The sequence below is a fragment of the Mastigoproctus giganteus genome, chromosome 1, assembly GCF_048544385.1.
Source record: "Mastigoproctus giganteus isolate SK-2022 chromosome 1, ASM4854438v1, whole genome shotgun sequence".
In the NCBI taxonomy this organism is placed as follows: Eukaryota; Metazoa; Arthropoda; class Arachnida; order Uropygi; family Thelyphonidae; genus Mastigoproctus; species Mastigoproctus giganteus.
Window position 1 is genome coordinate 279,068,031 of NC_143575.1, and position 17,150 is coordinate 279,085,180.

Here is a 17,150-nt window from a genome sequence, read left to right on the forward strand (position 1 = left end):
ATTACTTTTCTTATAACATTTAAAATTTTCTTTAAATATTGTTTGCTATTGTAGAGACAATAGGAAAAATATTAATGTGCAGGCAGATATCGATTTATTTATTTTATTCTAGGTCATCATCATCAGCCATTTTTAATCCACTGCAGGATGAAGGCTTCTCCAGCAACTTTCCAGTTCCTTCTGTTTTGTGCAATGGCCATCCATTTACTACCCACAAATGCATGAATTTCATCTATCCATCTCTGTCGTTGTCTTTCAGGTTTTCTTCTAGCTCCTCTTGGGTACCATCCTGTTATTTTCTTAGTCCATCTGTCATCATGTCTTCGAGCTATGTGTTCTGCTCAAGACTATTTTAGTTCTTTAGTTTTGATAAGAATGTAGTAGTAGTAGTAGTAGTAGCATGTGATGCAAGAAAGCAAGTGTATGAGCTTATGCAGCATCAGCCAAAAAAAAAAAAAAAAAAAAACACCATTCCCTCCAAATGCCTGTCCAGTTCCTCCTTAAATTTATTCAACCTATCAACTTCCACAACGATAGATGGAAGTTTGTTCCAGCAATTAATGACCCGCTGGCTAAAGGCAAATTTCCGCACATCTTTTCTGCATCTGTCCTTTCTTAATTTCAATTTATGCCCCCTTAGGTTCATAATCTGAACAAATGGAAGGATCCCATCAGAATTCAGCGTGCTCAACCCATTCAAGGCCTTATACACCTCAAACAGATCACCGCACAGGTGCCTAGTCTCAAGCCACTGCAATTCGCAGAACTTAGGCCTCTCTTGGTAAGAGGATCCCTTCATTCGCCTCACCTTTCTCTGTACACACTCAAGCAAATCTACATCCTTCCTAAAATGAAGCCTCCAGACCTGTACGCAGTACTCAAGGTGTGGCCTGACCATTGCTTTATGCAGAGGGACAATCACCTCCTTTTCCCTGCTAGCAAAATTCCTATGTATCATTGACAAAACCCCATGACCTGCCCTGGCAGCATGTCTGCATTGCTCAGAAAACTTCATATCTGACTGCACAATCACTCCCAAGTCTTTTTCATTCTCTACCACCTTAAGTGTAGTACCACACAGTTGGTACGTTTCACTGGGGTTACTTCTACCCATATGCAGTACTTTGCATTTGTCAAGGTTAAACTTCAGTTGCCACTTCTTAGCCCATCTGCCCAAATTATCTAGATCCTGTTGCAGTAGCACACTGCCACTGCTGTCATTAACAACCCTGCCAACCTTTGTATCATCTGCAAACTTCGACATTAAGCCTGATATACCTTCATCAATATCATTGATAAATATACAAAACAACAGTGGACCCAACACCGAACCCTGTGGGACTCCACTAATAACATTAGTCCACGAAGAGTAGCACCCATTGATTACCAACCTCTGTCTTCTCCCACTTAACCATCCTTTTATCCATTGTAGCAACTTACCGTTAATACCATTCTGCTACAATTTTTACAGTAGTCTTCCATGCGCAACAGTGTCAAAAGCTTTCCTGAAATCCAAATATATGATATCAAAATTATTTTTTGCATCCAGTTCCCTTGTAATATAATATCCTATCAAATTTGTCAGACAAGACTTTCCCTTAACAAACCCATGCTGCATCTGAATTATTGCTGCAGTCTTGTCTAGATGATCCTGCAATGCATCTTTAACCAGTGACTCCATTATTTTACCCGGAACAGAAGTTAAACTAACTGGTCTGTAATTATTTGTGTTCCCCTTCGATCTCCCTTTGTGAACTGGGGATACATTTGCACATCTCCAGTCCATGGGAACCTCCCCTGAGTCCAAGGATGCTCTCATAATTATGGCTAAGGGTTTGCTTAGTTGCTTTGCCGCCTCCTTTAATATAACTGGATAGATCCCATCCACCCCAGGTGCTTTTCTTATGTTTAACTTCAACAATTTCTCCTCCACTTTGCTCTCAGTTATTAAAAAATCATTAAGTATCGTGCTACAATTTGATAACCTTCTGCCATTTTCAAACCTTAATAACAGTGTCACTAACAACCCTGCCAACCTTCTTATCATATACAAACTTGGACATCATGACTGATACACTATCAATATCATTAAATAAATGCAAAAAAAAAAAAAAAAAAACAACTGACCCAACACCAAACCTAGGGGGACTCAACTAATAACATTATCCACAAAGAGCATTGTCCACTGATTACCACTCTGTCTTCTCCCGCTCAACCATTCCTTTATCCATAGCAGCAATTTGCCCTTAATGTCATACTGCTCCAATTTGTGCAGTAGTGTTCCATGTGCAATTGTATCAAAAGCTTTCCTAAAATTCAAGTATAGGGTATCAAAATTATTTTTTGCATTCAGTTCCTTGTGACCATATCATAGTATCCAATCAAATTGGTCAGACAAGACCTCCCCTTAACAAACCCATGCTGTCTCAACTATAAATAAATGCAGTCTTGTCTAAACAATGCTGCAGTGCTTCTTTAACCAGTGCCTCCATTAATTTCCCCTGAACAGAAGTGAAACTAACAGGTCTATAATTACTCGTGTCACCATTTGATCCCCCTTTGTGAATTGGGGACACATTTGCACAACTCTAGTCCATGGGAACCTCCCTTGAGTCTGTGAATGCCCTCATAATTATGGCTAACGGTTTGATTACTTCCTTTGCTGCCTGCTTTAATATAACTGGATAGATCCCATCCACTCCAGGTGCTTTTTTTATGTTTAACTTTAACAATTTCTCCTCCACTTTGCTCTCAGTTATTACAAAATCATTTAGCTCCCTGTTACAGTTTGATAAACTTCCATCATTCCCCACCCAGAATTCTCCTCAAACGTGAATATAGATGCAAAATACTCACTCAGTTTGTCAGCTACCGAGTAGGATCATTAACAGCCGAACCGCCGATATCAAGTGGAACAATCTGATTCATCCCCTTCCTTCTATAGTTTACATAAGTAAAGAACTCTTTTCTGTTTTTCTTTGCATCGTTGTTTGTTGTTGTTTGTTTGGTTGGTTTTTAGGAGCATTAGCAACTAAGGCCATATTGCTCCGGGATATGCGGTGGTCATTCCTTGACCTTTACGCATCCTCCGTATTTGGTGGTGACGGGCTCGAACCCCGGTCTAATCAAGAAGCGTGTGCGACGCACTGCTGCTCCTTCCCACCTGGCTACGGAAGCGCCTTTCTTTGCATCATTTGCCAAGGATTACTCATAATGTGCCATTTCCTGTCTAACCTCCCTTGTGACTTGATTACAGACCAGCTTATATCTATCATAGGCTTCTATGTCACTTGATAGTTTATATGCATCCATTGCTTTTTTCTTTTCTACCATGAGTCTGATTAGTTCATTTCAAATACATTTAGACCTAAATCTTGAACAATATTTCTTAGTTGGTATGAAAAGCCTAGAAAATTAAAATTCCAGTGGAACCAACTGATGATGTAACATCATCAGTTGGTTCCACTGTATAGAATTTAAAAACTGTCCGAGACCACTGTAGTCACCTTTATGAAAGCAAAAACCCTTCCCTTTACTCCTGATGGTATTACCTCTTTGAATATATCCCACATCAGCACATTGTGATCACTGCCACCCAGTGATTCCTTTATCTGAAGATTCTTAATGCATGAAGAATCACTGTTGATAATCATATCAAGAGTATTACTTCCTATGGTTGCTTCTCGAACATACTGCTGAAGAATACAATCATCCAATAAATCCACAAAAGCCTTGATTGTGTGTGTGCGAGTGACCGACCCACAAGTTCCAGTCAATATCTCTGAAGTTAAAATCACTCATTATAAGACAATCTGATTTACTGGCCCACTCTAATTATTATTAATATTTACAAATGGGAAAGTCTATAACCATCATGTACCTCTCCGTTTGATCAACTGAAGAATAAAAGCAGGGCCATCATTGATAGTCCTGCTTTTATTCCTTATTACAAAGCTACCAACAGGGTTTTTGGATGCTTTAAGTTAAGTATTATTTAATTTTACTTTTAACTTAACTGCTCTGCCAATTCTTCATTCAGTAATATCATCTGGAGAACAAGTTTTTCATCAAAGTAAATGATTCTGTCTCTCATACACACAAATTATTACATTTCACCTATGGTGTGCCTATCTATTATTTAAAATATAATTATTTGTAAGAATGATAAAATATAAAGACAATTTCACTTTAACACATATATATCTATCTATCTACCTGCATTCTTTGCACTTGAAGATTGCGACATAATACTTGCTGCTATAGAGCGTGCAGTTTCTTGCACAGGTGTCTTTATTGTTACAACATGCTGTTTTTTCAAAGGAATTCCAGCGTCTTCAAATGATTTTCTCTTCATACTGTTTTTTATCTGAGTACTAAGAGGAAATATAAATTTTAGGAGACTGCTACTAGTATTGTTTGTTAATTCTGATAAGTAACATAAATCTTAATTCAGAACACTTTGCATGACAATGTTATAACTTTAGAAAGATGAAAAAAAGTTCAGAAACCTAACATAGAGAATTATCACAATACATTAATTAGAATAAAATGAGAAAAATTAATAAAATGGGTGTCAACATACAAGTTTTCTCCTAAAACTTATAGACAATAATAAATAGCCAAAAAGCATGTCTTTATGTAGCAATCCTTTTTATACCATACATCCTGCCATATAAGTTGATATTTGAAGCACTAAAACATTGTCTAAAGTTTTCAAGTTGACTTAAACACAGAGTATAAAATCCTAAACATCAATTACGACATGCACTTGGGATTAGAAAGATGTGAATTAATACATTTAATTAATAATATTTACAAACAAAAGGGCTTCTGGATTTCAGGCACTTAGCAACAGAAATTAAAACACAATGGAAATAAATAATTTAAAAACAATGTACTAAGATTCAAAGTATCTAAAAAGTGTTACAAAATACAAATTTTAATGTTTGCAGGTGCCTTCCAATATGCAATATAACTATATAACAAAAGTCTGTACATAAGTGATTATAGATATTGAACAATGAGAGCAAGAATTATCACTTTTTTACAGGCTATAATTTTTTTTTTTAAACATGTCCCACAAAGTTAATTGTTTCATGTATCTAGACTTATTTATTTGAACACATTTGTACTTTATATACCCACAATATATTGTTCCTTCTTTTCTTTCTTCTTTTTTATGAGAACCCCAAGCATGAGAGGAATTAGAACCTACAGTATTTAGTACTGTGAATGGAATGAAGGTTAAGAAGATGAAAGAAGATGCTGTTTGTGTTGACACTAGACTTGAATTTCTGTATTTATATATGTATGAAGGGAGGTTGTTCCATAAAACAGAAGTTGAATGAATAAATGAGGAAGAAGAAAACCTGGTTTTGTGAGTTTGAAGTTGTATAGTAAAAGGATTCTGACTAGTTGCAGCACGTTTGCACCAGAGAGGGAATTATAGAAGACAGTTCAGAAGAACAGTGCCCATGGAAGTATTAATAGTAAAGGCATGCAGCAGAAACAGAATGCCTATGAGACAGAGTGGAGAGACTCTGTTAGAAATAAATCATAAATTAACCTAACTGCTTTCTTTTGAATGTAATCTAGAAGCCAGTGAAGTTTTGGGGATGGCACCCCAGATGTGGGAACAATATTCCATAGTATGGCAGTTTTGCAATTGTTACAGAGTGAACAGCTGTTTGGAAGAAATCTAACACTGAGAGTGGAAGAGAAAAAAATCCAGTTTTTTAGATGCAGAGGAAGCAATATTTGTAATGTAGTTAAGCCAAGACAGATTAGAAGTAATACCAAATAGAGATATACGATTTCGCCTAGAAATCAGAATGCCGTAGAAGATAGCCATAGAAGAAGAATCCTTTTATGTAAGATATGTGACAGGACTGAATTCTAGAAGAATTGAAATAAACTAAGTTATCTTTGCCCCACTGGAGATAAGCATTTAAGGAATTGTAGGAGCAATTTGAGAAGTTGAAGCTGTTTGTGCAGGGAAAGGTTTCTCAAACTGGAAGTTGGAATTCAACATGCTATTATCAGCAAAACTATGGACTGGATTTCTGTTCAATGGAAAGTTATTAATACAGTAATACCCCGAAGTTACGCGATAGGTGGGTCCGACGAAAATCGCGTAAGTCGAATTCGCGTAAGTCGGGGTACAACTTTGCATATAAATACATATAAATTTTGCTTAATTGGGACCAAGGACTAACAAAAACACTAGTTTAGAAGAAAAATATTAATAAAATTGCAGTTCTTTATTCATATTAATACAAAATATGTATTAAAAAAACAAATGACTTACGTTAAAAAGTTATTTCGATGTCGATGGCTTCATAAAATCTAACAAATTCGTCTGACGACACAGCGCGTTCCTTTTTTTCACGCAGAATTTCTTCGTAGCAAGCTAATAATTTTTTTATTCCTTGCTTTGTAGCTATAACGCGTTCTTCGTTGGAGTCTATGTTTTCTAAAATTTTTAAGCCCTTTACAATTGAGATATTGAGATCTTTTCAATTTTCAACCTGTCAAGTTTGCAATTGTCATGTGCTTTTCGCCGTTGCTTCATTTAGGCCTGTAGCACGTGCAATATCACATGGTCTTTCATTTCGCTCAAAGCGTTTCACAATTTCATATTTTTTCTCTATCGACAGAGGCGGACTGGCCATAAGCCTTACCAGGGAAACCCCAGTGGGCCAGTGTGATTTTGGCCATAAACCATAGTATGAGGCCATTATAAATTTTCCCGGGTAGGAATTTTTGACCCAGTCCGCCTCTGTTTATCGATAATTGCTTTTCTTTTTCTCTCTGAATCTGCAGTGTCTTCACCAGGACGCTTCCTTTTCACACCTTTTAATTAAGTATTTTACTCATTTTTAGGGAATAAAGCACAATTACAAAACGAGGAGCACGCTTGATACGCATAAACAAAGCTGCGCGCATGTAGCAACTGAATAAACAACACCATAAAGGCAGAGATACACTATTAACACCTCACATTTCTAGGGGTTACTACCATAAAACAATAAAAATCCAGTTGCGTTTCTGCTAGTGAAATCTGTTATAAACTGGTAGTAAACTCGATCTAATTGCATTTGCGATTATACCGATAGCTGGAAATGTGTGGGTTTTTACGTTATTATGGTGAAATGTGTTTCCCCTTCACTGATATAAAAAACATAAAAGCAGCAAAGTTTAATTTTGTTCATCTTTCGCTCTCAATCTCCGCCGTCGCACCGGATATCGATAACATATGAAAAACGACCTTGAAGATAGTGGGCGGCAGCGTTGCCAAACGAAAAAATCAAGAACCGCGTAACTCCGAGTTCGCGTAAGTCGGGGTAGCGTAAGTCGGGGTATTACTGTATACAAAAGGAAAAGACTGGGAGAGATAACCTTGAACAACACTAGCATTAGTGAAGTTAGAACACAGAAAGTCATCTACCATTACCCACAGAGAGAAAACTGGATTTCCAATTACAAAAAACAGTTGGCAAACACGATCCAAAGCCTTCGAAATGTCAAGAGCAAATGCTTGAGATACACCAAACTTTTCCATTGAATTTGTCCATAGATGGATAACATAAGCCAGAATTTCACTAGTGGATCGACACCAACATAATCCATACAAGTTATCATTGATCAAATGGAAGGTTTCTAGAGAGTTTGAGTTGGATTTTAATTGATTTCTCCATTACTTTAGAAAGAGTACAAATAAGTGCAATGGGATACACGAGTAGGAAGAAAAATAGGATGCTAGCAGGTTGCATCATATGCCACTTTGGCTGAAGTGGCATATGATGCAAGAAAGCAAGCTTATGCAGCATCAGCCAAAAAAAAAAAAAAAAAAAAAAACCTTCCACTTCACCCCTCCGTTCATTCGAAATACCTGTCCAACTGAGCCTTAAAATTTATTTAGGCTATCAACTTCCACAACAAGAGACAGAAGTCTGTTCCACCAACCAACTACCCGCTGGCTAAAGGCAAATTTCCGCACATCTACCCTACATCTTTCCTCAATTTGAATTTATGCTGTGTGGCATTGGAGGCAATTTGCCTCCAATGCCACACTGTTCCAACATAGATAAAAGTTGTGGCCAATAGCTTTGGCAAGGCACCAAAATGCTCTACTACCTTTGGACAAGAACAAGTTTTCTACTTTTAGCCTGTTCAAAATCCAGTTTGGACTGATTAACAACTGCTTTACAATTGTTGCAAGCAGAAAATGAACCTGGAGATTTGGATGCAAGGCGACTGTGATATGTATCATTCTTATCTTCAACTGCCTTAGCACATTTATTGGAAAACCAAGGTTTATTTAAAGATTTTAAGGTGGAGTGTGGATTAAAGTATTTTATCTCTACAAGAATAATTTCACTGACACGATCTGAGGAAACGTTGACATCAGAAGGTTTGAAACAGTAATCCGAACAAGGAAAAGAAATCTTGAGATCATCCCATTTTGCATTCTTGTATTGCCAAACAACACAAGGTTGAGAATGGCCATGAGAGAGAGGCTCCATTGGAGAAGAGACAATCACCAAGTTGTGATCTGAGGTGCCTAGACTCACCTTGACTGTGTACTTAGGATGGTCATTTGTAACAAAAAGATCAAGTGTGTTGGCTGTGTGCTTAGGATTGTCTGGTATTCTGGTAGGTAAACGAACAATCTGCGTGAGGTCATTAGTATTTGTAAAAACCTCATCACCTTGATCAGCTGGTTCTGTGTGACTAGAAATGGAAGCCAGCAAGAGTTGTGAACATTAAAATCACCAAGGAAAATTACCTCACTGTTAGGAAAGCTGGACTGGAGAAAGTAAAGTTTGAAAGAGTGGAAGTCAAAGTGTCCCAAGCAATTAGTGAATTTGACAGAATGTGCTAGAGAGATTTTAAGCTACAGAAGATCAAAAAGAGGAGATTCCAAATTACCAAGTCTGCGACAGGGAATGTCAGAAAGGGGTGTATATACTAGTACCACCTTTGAAGCAAAAGGAATAATGCAGTGAATAATCCGGACAACTGAGATGAGCAGTGAATCAACCGATAACTAGGATTCTGTCAGAAAAAGTACAATGGGGTTTGGCAGGCTGTAATTGGAAATGGACATCACTGAGATTAGAATTCAGACCATGTATATTTGTTGAATGAACGAGGAATTGTTTGGGAGGTTTAGATCTTTTGACAGATAAGTTTTGTTCTATTAGTTTGACAATTTATGGTGTACAGTAAACCCCCGCTATTCGCGGTATCTGTATTCGCAGTTTCGCATATTCGCAGTCGCTGATTTACTATAAAATGAAACCTAAAAAAATGTGAATTTTAAAGTGCCGTGAACATTTTCCGCCATAAAAAAACATGGGCGTGGCTAAAATTATCTTTCCCGATCAAAACAGCGCTCAGTGGGTGGGGGGAGAGGGGTGACAAAATCGCGAGGGTGGATGTTTCTCGCTAATCCTTGTTCAGTATGTGTTATGTGCTTGTCATGGAAGGTTTCGTCGTTTGCTTTTAATTTATATGCTTATAAATTTATCAATTTATAAATTGATATGCTTAAAAAAGTGATAAATCAACCATTCTGCAGTGTAAAACAGACTTTTTCTAGTGTGTTAATGGAAGAAAGTGACTTTATTGTGGACAAGTTCTTTCTAACCCGTACAAATATATGGCTACGAATAACAAGGGAAATGTGAAAAGATCAAAGGTGATGATTAGCGAATAAAATTGAGTTATTAGATAAAATTTCTAATGGTGAAAGTGTCTCCTCACTTTCTGTTATTGAGAAAATCAATGAGTCAACGGTACAATCAATCAAGAAATCGGAAGAAAAATCCGCCGTAGTTCCGTGAAAACATGCTAATTTCTTCAAAAATTTGCTCTGTAACTCGTGATGTTAAATTAGAAAAAATGGAAAAAAAAAAAGCTTTAAATCTGTGGATAGAAGACCGAACTCAAAATAAAATTCCGTTAAGTTCACTCATCATTCGTGAAAAGGCAAAACTCCTTTATCAACACTTTAGCGAAACTGGTGATAGCACTGGCGGGATAAGTTTTTTTGCTAGCAAAGACGCTGGTTTGAAAGATTTGTTTGAAATTTCTAATAAATATTACATTTAATATTAAATTGTTTCTTATTTTCATTTTGATGCCATATGCTTGCATTTCACTATGTACTGTCTATGTACATAGTCATATTATGAAGGTACATATAATACATACATAGACAAAATTTTAGACTAGTTTTTCATATATATTTCATACTTTGGAACGGAATCCCCTTTATTACTATGGGAGCCATAACTCAGTATTCGCGTTTTCGGTATTCGAGGCATTTCTCAGGAACATAACCCCCGCGAATAGCGGGGATTTACTGTACTTAGAAAAAAAGGTGGTGAGGACATGTTGTATGAAGTAAAGAAAGTTTTGAATATGGCGTAAATGTGGTAAGAATATACCCAGCTCCTTGACATATCATGATCTTAACAATGTCCTCTGCATACACAGTACTCAGACTCACTCCAGTCATTATCCGGCAGAGTAGAGGCATTGGGATTGTACACTAGCTGATACTGAAGCCTCATAGAGAATTACCAATAGGTTCTGTCTGGTGGACTATCTAGCAGATGGCCTGCGAAATGTAAGGAAGAGTGGATCTCACCATGATGTCCATTATACCTCGAAGACATCAATCATACTACATGACGGAAGAGATGGGGGTTGCCAGAACTTTGCTTTGGAGACGATAAACATAGGTTCCACCACATGAAGCCTGCAATCAGGAAAGTATCTCTGTTACAGTATTGCACTGGTTGATGAAAATTGTCTCCCACCTGGTATTGCCTGGTAACACAGAGGGGCTGCATTCCTCTGTGTGATGCGAGGGAAACATCTCGACCCCAGCTTACATTGGTTCACACATGTGCGGTCATCTCCAGCATGCTAGGTGCCATATTTCAGAACTTGCTTATACCTACGGTTATTAACAGTCCCACCATCATGAAGGTGCAAGCAGAGGATCTGGCTGTCACAAACCAACCAGGATTTGCCGAAATTAGGTCCACTTCACTTGAGTGTCACCCAAATATCAGTTCCATCAGCATTTTAGACTCCCAGGTGGGAAGCACAGCTTGGCATTCCTGAAAAAATGTCTGTGACAGCCTCAAGGACCAAATACTTTCATTACAATACTTTTATTACAAATATGCCTTACTTTGTAAGGCATATTTATAATAAAAAATCATGTTTATATAGAAAACACTTTCCTTTATTTAGCAGGGGAATAGCTATATGCTTCTTGGGATTGATTTCTAGAGCTTCTAGTGTGTCTACAACTAAGAAGGTGGCTGAACTCTTCCAAATTTTTTTCCTGGGGTTCCTGCCTGCTGGGTTTTCTGACTCTCTGCATCAAATAATGTTCGTACAGTTATGTCTAAATTGAATGTGTCTGCTGGTGGGGATTATCAATGATTGAGAGATGTTATCTGGTTTGTGTGTGTGTGTGTTTTTCAATAAGAGAATTCCATGGTCATTCATTTTGCTTCTCCTATTGACCCAGTTCCTTATACAACCAATCAGATATCCCCTCCCACAGAATTATGCCTAATTTCCCTACTCTGTTACCCACACCTGTAAAGACTGTTTTATGGATGTCTCTGATATTTTTAGAATGCAAGTTGTTTGGCAAGAAGCTTAATGTTCTTCTTCAGTGCAGCCCCCCCCCTCTCTCTCCAATCGTTATTTTAAAATTATAAAATCAGCTCTTACACACTGCAATTTTATTCATAAACTTTGAGATTTTAGATTAAAAGTACTAAACCTTATCAAATCAATATCATCAGCCAAACAAAAAAAAAAAATTTACAAAACAATTCCCTCTAAATGTTTGTCCAGTTCCTCCTTAAATTTATTTAACCTATCAACTTTCACAACGATAGATGGCAGTTTGTTCCAGCAATTAATCACCCGCTGGTTAAAAGACAAATTTCCGCACATCTACTCTACATCTGTCTTTCCTTAATTTGAATTTATGCCCCCTCAGGTTCATAATCTGAACAAGTGGATGAATCCATTCAGAATTCAGCGTGTTCAACCCATTCAAGGACTTATACACCTCAATCAGATCACTGTGCAGGTGCCTAGTCTCCAGCCACTGCAATTTGCAGAACTTAAGCCTCTCTTGGTAAGAGGATCCCTTCATTCCTCACCAATCTTGTTGCGCTTCTTTGTACATGCTCAAGCAAATCTACATCCTTCCTAAAATGAGGCCTCCAGACCTGTACACAGTACTCAAGACGTGGCATGACTATTGCCTTATACAGAGGGACAATCACCTCCTTTTCCCTGCTAGCAAAATTCCTGTATATCATTGACAAAACCCCATGACCTGCCCTGGCAGCATGTCTGCATTGCTCAGAAAAATTCATATCTGACTGCACAATTACTCCCAGGTCTTTTTCATTTTCTACTACCTTAAGTTTAGTATAGCATGGTTGGTACGTTTCTCTGGGGCTACTTCTACCCATATGCAGTACTTTGCATTTGTCAATGTTAAACTTCAGTTGCCACTTTTCAGCCCATCTGCCCAAATTTTCTAGTTCCTGTTACAGTAACACTCTGCCATTACTGTCATTAACAACCCTGCCAACCTTTGTATCATCTGCAAACTTTGACACAAAGCCTGATACACCTTCATCAATATCATTGATAAATATACAAAACAACAATGGAGCCAACACTGAACCCTGTGGGACTCCACTAATAACATTAGTCCACGAAGAGCAGCACCCATTGATTACCACTCTCTGTCTTCTCCCACTCAACCATCCTTTTATCCATTGTAGCAAATTACCCTTAATAACATTCTGCTCCAATTTTTACAGTAGTCTTCCATGCGCAACAGTGTCAAAAGCTTACATGAAATCCAGGTACAATCAGTCCTCGTATAGCATGATAGTCGTGTTCCTAGAAACCCTCGTGCAATGCAAAATCGTGAAATATAAACAACAGGCCCTATGGGAAAAATAGGGTTGGGTGCCGACCACCCAAGATTGAACACATTTGTAACCAAAACATTACCAAACACGATAAATAATCGTAATAAAATACGTAAGTATTTTATTACGACTATTACGTAATAAAATATTGCTAATGCTTTTGCTTCTATCGTAAGCAAACTTGTTTTTTGTTTGATTTTCTATCCAAACAGATGACAGCCATTCCATCTCTTCCAATTCTTTGTGTCTTAATCTGATGGATTTTAATTACACTTTGAGATGTTCCTGCTATGAAAGTTGTTTTTATTTTCTCTAAATTTTTTGTAATTCCCGGCATTGCCTCATTTAGGTCTGTAGCACGTGCAATATCACATGGTCTTTCATTTCGCTCAAAGTGTTTCACAATTTCATATTTTTTCTCTATCGACAGAAGCGGACTGGCCAAAAGCCTTATCGGGGAAACCCTCATGGGCCGGAGACCAGTGCGATTTTGGCCATAAATCATAATATGAGGCCACTATAAATTTTCCCGGGTAAGAATTTTTGACCCAGTCCGCCTCTGTTTATCAATATTGCTTTTCTTTTTCTCTCTGAATCTGCAGTGTCTTCACCAGAACGCTTCCTTTTCACACCTTTTAAGTACTTTACTAATTTTTAGGGAATAAAGCACAATTACAAAACGAGGAGGCACGCTTGATGCACATCAACAAAGCTGCGCATGTGTGTGTAGCAACTGAATAAACAACACCGTAAAGGCAGAGATACACTATTAACACCTCACATTTTACTAAAGCACATTTCTAGGGATTACTACCATAAAACAATAAAAACAATTTCCAGTTGCATTTCTGCTAGTCGAATCTGTTATAAACTGGTAGTAAACTCAATCTAATTGCATTTGCGATAATACCGATAGCTGGAATTTTAGGTTTTTATGGTGAAATGTGTTTCCCCTTCACTGATATAAAAAACATAAATACATTTTCAGAATTTTCGATTCACGATAGGAATGAAGAGAAGAGAATCTTCTCTTCATTCCTATCGTGTTGCATTCAGTTGGGGTGATTCTGCGTTCGACTGCCATTTCTTGTAAAAACAAAGGCGAATCGTGCATAAGCGAATTCGGTTCATGTTATATAAGATATCGTTCCCCTATTTATAAATCTTGTATGATCGAATTCGTGTAGTGTAAACACGTGTTATACGAGGACTGACTGTATATGATATCAAAATTATTTTTTGCATCCAGTTCCTTTGTAACCACATCATAATATCCTATCAAATTTGTCAGACAAGACTTTCCCTTAACAAACCCATGCTGTGTCTGAATTATTGCTGCAGTCTTGTGTAGATGATCCTTTAATGCATCTTTAACCAGTGACTCCATTATTTTACCTGGAACAGAAGTTAAACCAACTAGTCTGTAATTACTTGTGTCACCCTTTGTGAATTGGGGATACATTTGCACATCTCCAGTCCATGGGGACCCCCCCCCTGAGTCCAAGGATGCTCTCATAATTATGGCTAAGGGTTTGCTTACTTCCTTTGCCACCTCCTTTAATATAACTGGATATATTCCATCTACCCCAGGTGCCTTTCTTATGTTTACCTTCAACAATTTCTCCTCCACTTTGCTCCCAGTGATTACAAAATCATTAAGCACCCTGCTACAATTTGATAACCTTCTGGCATTTTCAAACCTTAATAACTCCTCATGTTTGAATGTAGATGCAAAATACTCATTCAGTTTGTTTGTTATCTGAGCAAGGTCTTCAACAGTCGAACCATCAATATCAAGTGGACCAATCAGATTCATCCCCTTTCTTTCAGAGTTTATATAAGTAAAGAAATCCTTGCTGCTTTTCTTAGCATCCTTTGCCAAACAAGGTTTCGGCATTTTATTGGTTTTCCTGTAAATAGAGGTTATTTTTAGATATATAGGTGTCCAGATATTAATGGTAGGGCAGTGTGTTGATTCTGGAAACTACAGCAATATGTTGCAATTTTCAGATGTACAGTGGCAGACAAGAAAATTGCATCACTTTATAAAAAGTAACATTTGTAGTGAAATGTATAAGATATTGTTTGATTACAGTCATTTTGTTTGTTGCAAAGAAAAGGTATTGCATCAGATAACGTTTCTATTGTATCATGTAGTATTTGCAAGGTATTGCATCAGCCATTTCTATAAATACGGCATTGGAAGGGTATGCTCGCCCATTAGTATCCTGTTTTGTGGAGGTGTAAGCATGGCTCCATATGTTCAGTTGACACCAAGAAAAAAAGTGTAGCTGTTGCACTGTATCACAGGAAGGGCTTTCTACATGTGCTACTGCTGATAAAACAGGCTGCCACCAGTTAACAGTATCCTGGGTGCTGAAATTAAAGCATGAAACCGGTGATGTGAAGAGAAGACCTGGATCAGGCCGTAAGAGAGTGACTACACCTTTCCAAGATCGATATCTGAAACGGCTATGCCTTCGTAATCGCCATGCTAATGCTCCTGATCTAAAACAGGACTTTGAGATGGCCTCTGGTGTTGAAACAAGTGAACGAATTATCGAAAGACGGCTTTCAGAATGTGGTCTGTTGGCCCAAGAAACCTTTGTTGACCTAACAAATGAGGAAGAAGTGACTTGCTTGGGCTAAAATGCATGTTTCATGGACAGAAGAGCAATGGGACACCGTCATCTTTTCTGATGAATTGAAATTCAACCTGCATGGCTCGGATGGGAAGCGATATGTCAGGAGACGAAAATCGGAGGCTTACCATCCTGACCGCATAACAGCAACTGTAAAGGTCCCTGCCAGTCAGATGGTCTGGGTATGCATAACAACCAAAATGGTGGGGCAAATTAAGTTTATTAACAGAACGGTGAATGCAGAAACCCATACTGCTATCTTGGAGGAGTGCCTGAAACCCGTTATGAGGGATCACCACACAGACGTCCAAAACTGCATTTTTCAACAGGACACAGCAGAATTGGTAAGTTTTGTGCTATTTAGATTTAATGATGAGTTTGTTTTCTTGTCTCACAAGGCTTAATACATACATACATACACCAATGTTTTCCCTAATTTTTCTCCCTTAAGGTGCAGTCTCCGAAATGCTGGCATTACAGTGTTGGACTGGCCTGGCAACAGTCTAGATTTGAACCCTACTGAAAATTACTGGTACATAATGTTGTCTAAAATTTCTCGGAAGAAGCCAACAAGTAAGATTCAGCTGCAGGAGAGCATTGTAAGGATGTGGTACCATGAAATTGGGCAACCATATATCCAGAAGTTGATTAACTCTATGCCAGATTGTTGCAAGGATGTAATTGCAGATTGAGGAGGAACAACAAAATATTGAGGACTTATATTACTGTTTTACAGTACATAATACTATTATGTTAACTTCTCATTTCAGTTTGTACACATAAATGCAATAAAATTTATGTCTGGTTGTCATGATTGCCATTTGCATGATTTCTCGTGTTTCCATAAATTCTGCATTTTACCCTTTGGGAAGATATTTATGGCAATTAGGTATATCAGGTGGAGTCTTTTTATTGGATTTCATTCAGAGAGATATATATCCCATCTAAAAAATGCATTTCGAACATTTCTGCAACCAACAATGCAGTGCAAAACAAATTTTAAAAATTAACAAGTGATACAGTTTTTTTGTCCGCCACTGTATAACAAGACCTCTGCATTCTCTACTGGCTAAACAAAATTATCAAAGGAAGGTGATATTTGAATTTGAAAGTGTCTGCAATTCTGCCCAGACACGATAAGAGGGAGTATATGATGAGAGCCCTGTCGATCAATTCGGCCCTGGAAAGATTGTGCAGGGCTCAAGGGGTAGAATTTTTTTCAGCCTGGTCTGTACTTAACAGGAGAGACTGCTTCTACAGGGATGGGATACACAAATAGAAAGGGTGCAAGAATGTTTGCTGATGCTATCGAGGTAGTGTTAGGTGGGTCGGAAAACTGCTAGATTGGGAGGATACAAGAACTAATAGATTAACAGTAGCCACTGGCAGAGGTGAAAGTGATTCTTGCACTGCTTCTATTGGAATGAGCAGCAGCTTGGAAAATAAGATGCAGGATATTTCAGAGACTGCTGGGAGTCACTGCAGTACAAGTAAACACATGGGTTGTGTTAGGGTA

General features: G+C 37.8%; 1 protein-coding gene across 2 annotated transcripts in view; it reads right to left on the minus strand.

Moving 5' to 3' along the window:
- Positions 1-17,150, minus strand: part of LOC150092029 (BPTF-associated chromatin complex component 1) — a 100,117-nt gene that overhangs the window by 45,286 nt on the left and 37,681 nt on the right. For both annotated transcript variants that reach the window (XM_090386673.1, XM_090386665.1), the window contains one exon: positions 4,216-4,373. In XM_090386673.1, coding sequence (XP_090242799.1) covers positions 4,216-4,373 — 158 coding nt within the window. The remainder of the gene's footprint in view (positions 1-4,215; positions 4,374-17,150) is intronic.